Genomic DNA, 2,500 nt, shown 5'->3' on the forward strand with positions numbered 1-2,500 from the left:
CTTTCTCTCTCTCTCTCTCTCTCTCTCTCTCTCTCTCTCTCTCTCTCTGTCTCTTTCTTTCTCTTTCTATCTCGATACGTACACGTCGGCCAGTAAAGTGAGTAGAGGAAGTCGCGCAAGGCAGATAAGGAGGACGGCTAGAGGACGGTCGTCAAGGTGGTGCGCTTTACACGAGGGAAAAGAGTGGGGTGGGGGGTGACGACAGCGTGCTGGCGGCATGGCCAACATGGCGTCCCTAACGAAAACCTTCGAGGTCGCGTCTGCGCTATTACGATGATACCGCGTGACCGCGATCAATAACTCTACGCGGTGTTGTGCCGGGGCAAAGGATGTTGAATTCGAAAAGTGTTATTCCGCGCGTCTATCTCTGAATGATATGGAAGGGAACGCCTCTCCACGTGGATACCACGTGTGCGCTTCCGCCGCGTCTCTCCGCGCACGTACACCACCTTCTCCACGCGCGCCCCTAACACCTCTATACCAGCTCCCTTCCCCTCCCCCCAACTCCCCCTCCCCCACCCACCCCCTCGACACATTTTAATTCCTGGTTGCATGCAAGCACTACGATCAAAGTGCAAAAAACCGAATACGAATTTTGTGGTCTAACGTTAAATGATTTTGTTTTTTCTCCTATTTCGAGGAAAAAAAGAAAAATCATTCCCGTAATCGTCGTAATCGTCATGATGGTCTTTAAATTATGTTTATCATGAACGAATCTATAAGACGTTCGTCTAAAACGAACGACATCAATTAATTAGAATGAATTTTGTTTAGTTCTTTTTTTTTTTTTTTTTTTTTTTTTATCGAAGAAAGAACGAACTCTTATGTCTATTACATGATAAAATATATGCTCAGTTTGTCTCGAATACGAGAACTCTTGATTTAGCACCCAGCGATGTGATATTTTCATTCACGATGGAATGATGAATATTGTTACGGATATAGAGAATTGAAGGACACTAAGGAACCATTTCAATGGTTTAAGATCTTTTTTGTATTGTTCTTTTTTTTTTTTTTATTTCCTCTGTCCTTTCTTTTATCGTTGCTTTCGTTCTTTTTCATATTTTTGTTCTTTTCTTATTTGTTTGTTTTGTTTTGTTTTGTTTTGTTTTGTTTTGTTCTGTTTTTTTTTTCGTTTCTATCTTTCAGAGTCGTACGAGATGGACGCTCGAGCATGGAGCATAGCTCGATAGTTCGTTTGACGTTCAAACTCTTACGAAGGGCGAATAACCGATGATTGGTCGTATCGTGGATAAAGAAAGAAGCAAGAAAAAAAAAAGAGAAAAGAAAAGAAAATAGACATCGAGAAGTCGCGATAAAGCGAAACCTTGCACGTGTTGGTAGTCGCGAGGTAGTCGCGATAAAGAGAAATCCGAGACGCGACGCTAAAGAAGAACAAGAGACAAGGTGGGACGATGAAGTTCGGGATATTCCGTGTGAAGACTAACCTGCTAGACGCAAGGCCGACATTCTTTGAAACTCCGGCTCCTGCAGCCACTTCCACATACGTCGAAACGTTTCCCGGCCGCTCTTGAGCTTCGACCAGGGCTTTGGATTACGTAGGAGATCACTGAGCGTTCCCTGACTACGGCAGAGTACCCTCTGGGCGAATATCGCCTGGGGTATGCTGTACCTCTTGAGCTCGGCGCTGATCCTCTGTGCCAATTCTTTCGTGTTGATCTCCTCGACCTCGCCAGCACCGTGGCCGGCCGAGGAGACCGTCTTCATGACGACCGACGTGTGTTGCACGTGCTGAGTGTGCGATATAGTCTGTTGCGCCGCCAACGATTGCTGCTGCTGCTGTTGCTGCTGCTGCTGCTGTTGTTGCTGCTGCTGCTGTTGTTGCTGTTGCTGTTGTTGCTGTTGTTGTTGCTGCTGTTGCTGCTGTTGTTGCTGTTGAAGCTGGGTCTGTATGGGCGGGGGCGAGGCCGCCGGCACTGAGTGCGCGGGCGGGGAATGATGCGAGGGCGCGAAAGTGGCGGTCGCCGAGACGGCCGGCGGCGAAGACGGGCTAAGTGCGGCGGGACTCTGTTGTAGCCTCGGTAGGAAAGCCGGATCATAGTGCGGACTCGCGGACTTGTGCGGCGAATTCAGGGCGCTTTGACTGTAAGCGCTCTGGGGCGAGAGAGGACTCGGCTGTAGGCCCGCACCGGGCGAGGGATAATTGTGCGGTGGCGACATTCCCATCGAGGGTAGCTTATCGTACGCGTACGGCGAGCCGCCCATACCGAGGCCGATGTTACCGAGGCCGTTGTTCTGCATCACGGCGAAGCTACCGGTTACCCCGCCGGTCGTATGACCGTACACAAACTTGTCGCTCATCGTCGAGATCGGCGGTAACGGCTGCAACGGCGTCAACGTCGCGTACGAGGAGCCCGGGCTGAAGCCAGGCGGCGACATTCTTTCGGTAACCGACGTCAACGTTTGATAAGTCGGCTCCGGTTGCATCGCCCTGAAGTCCGTCGCGTCGATCATGCTCGCGACCGAGACGCTTATCCCC

At 50.1% G+C, this 2,500-nt stretch overlaps 1 protein-coding gene across 2 annotated transcripts in view; it reads right to left on the reverse strand.

Moving 5' to 3' along the window:
• The window catches only part of LOC124954156 (one cut domain family member 2), a 109,472-nt gene that overhangs the window by 101,802 nt on the left and 5,170 nt on the right, over positions 1 to 2,500 (reverse strand). For both annotated transcript variants that reach the window (XM_047506639.1, XM_047506638.1), the window contains exon 1: positions 1,449 to 2,500. This exon is cut by the window's right edge. In XM_047506639.1, coding sequence (XP_047362595.1) covers positions 1,449 to 2,500 — 1,052 coding nt within the window. The remainder of the gene's footprint in view (positions 1 to 1,448) is intronic.

Source organism: Vespa velutina, chromosome 14, assembly GCF_912470025.1.
Source record: "Vespa velutina chromosome 14, iVesVel2.1, whole genome shotgun sequence".
In the NCBI taxonomy this organism is placed as follows: Eukaryota; Metazoa; Arthropoda; class Insecta; order Hymenoptera; family Vespidae; genus Vespa; species Vespa velutina.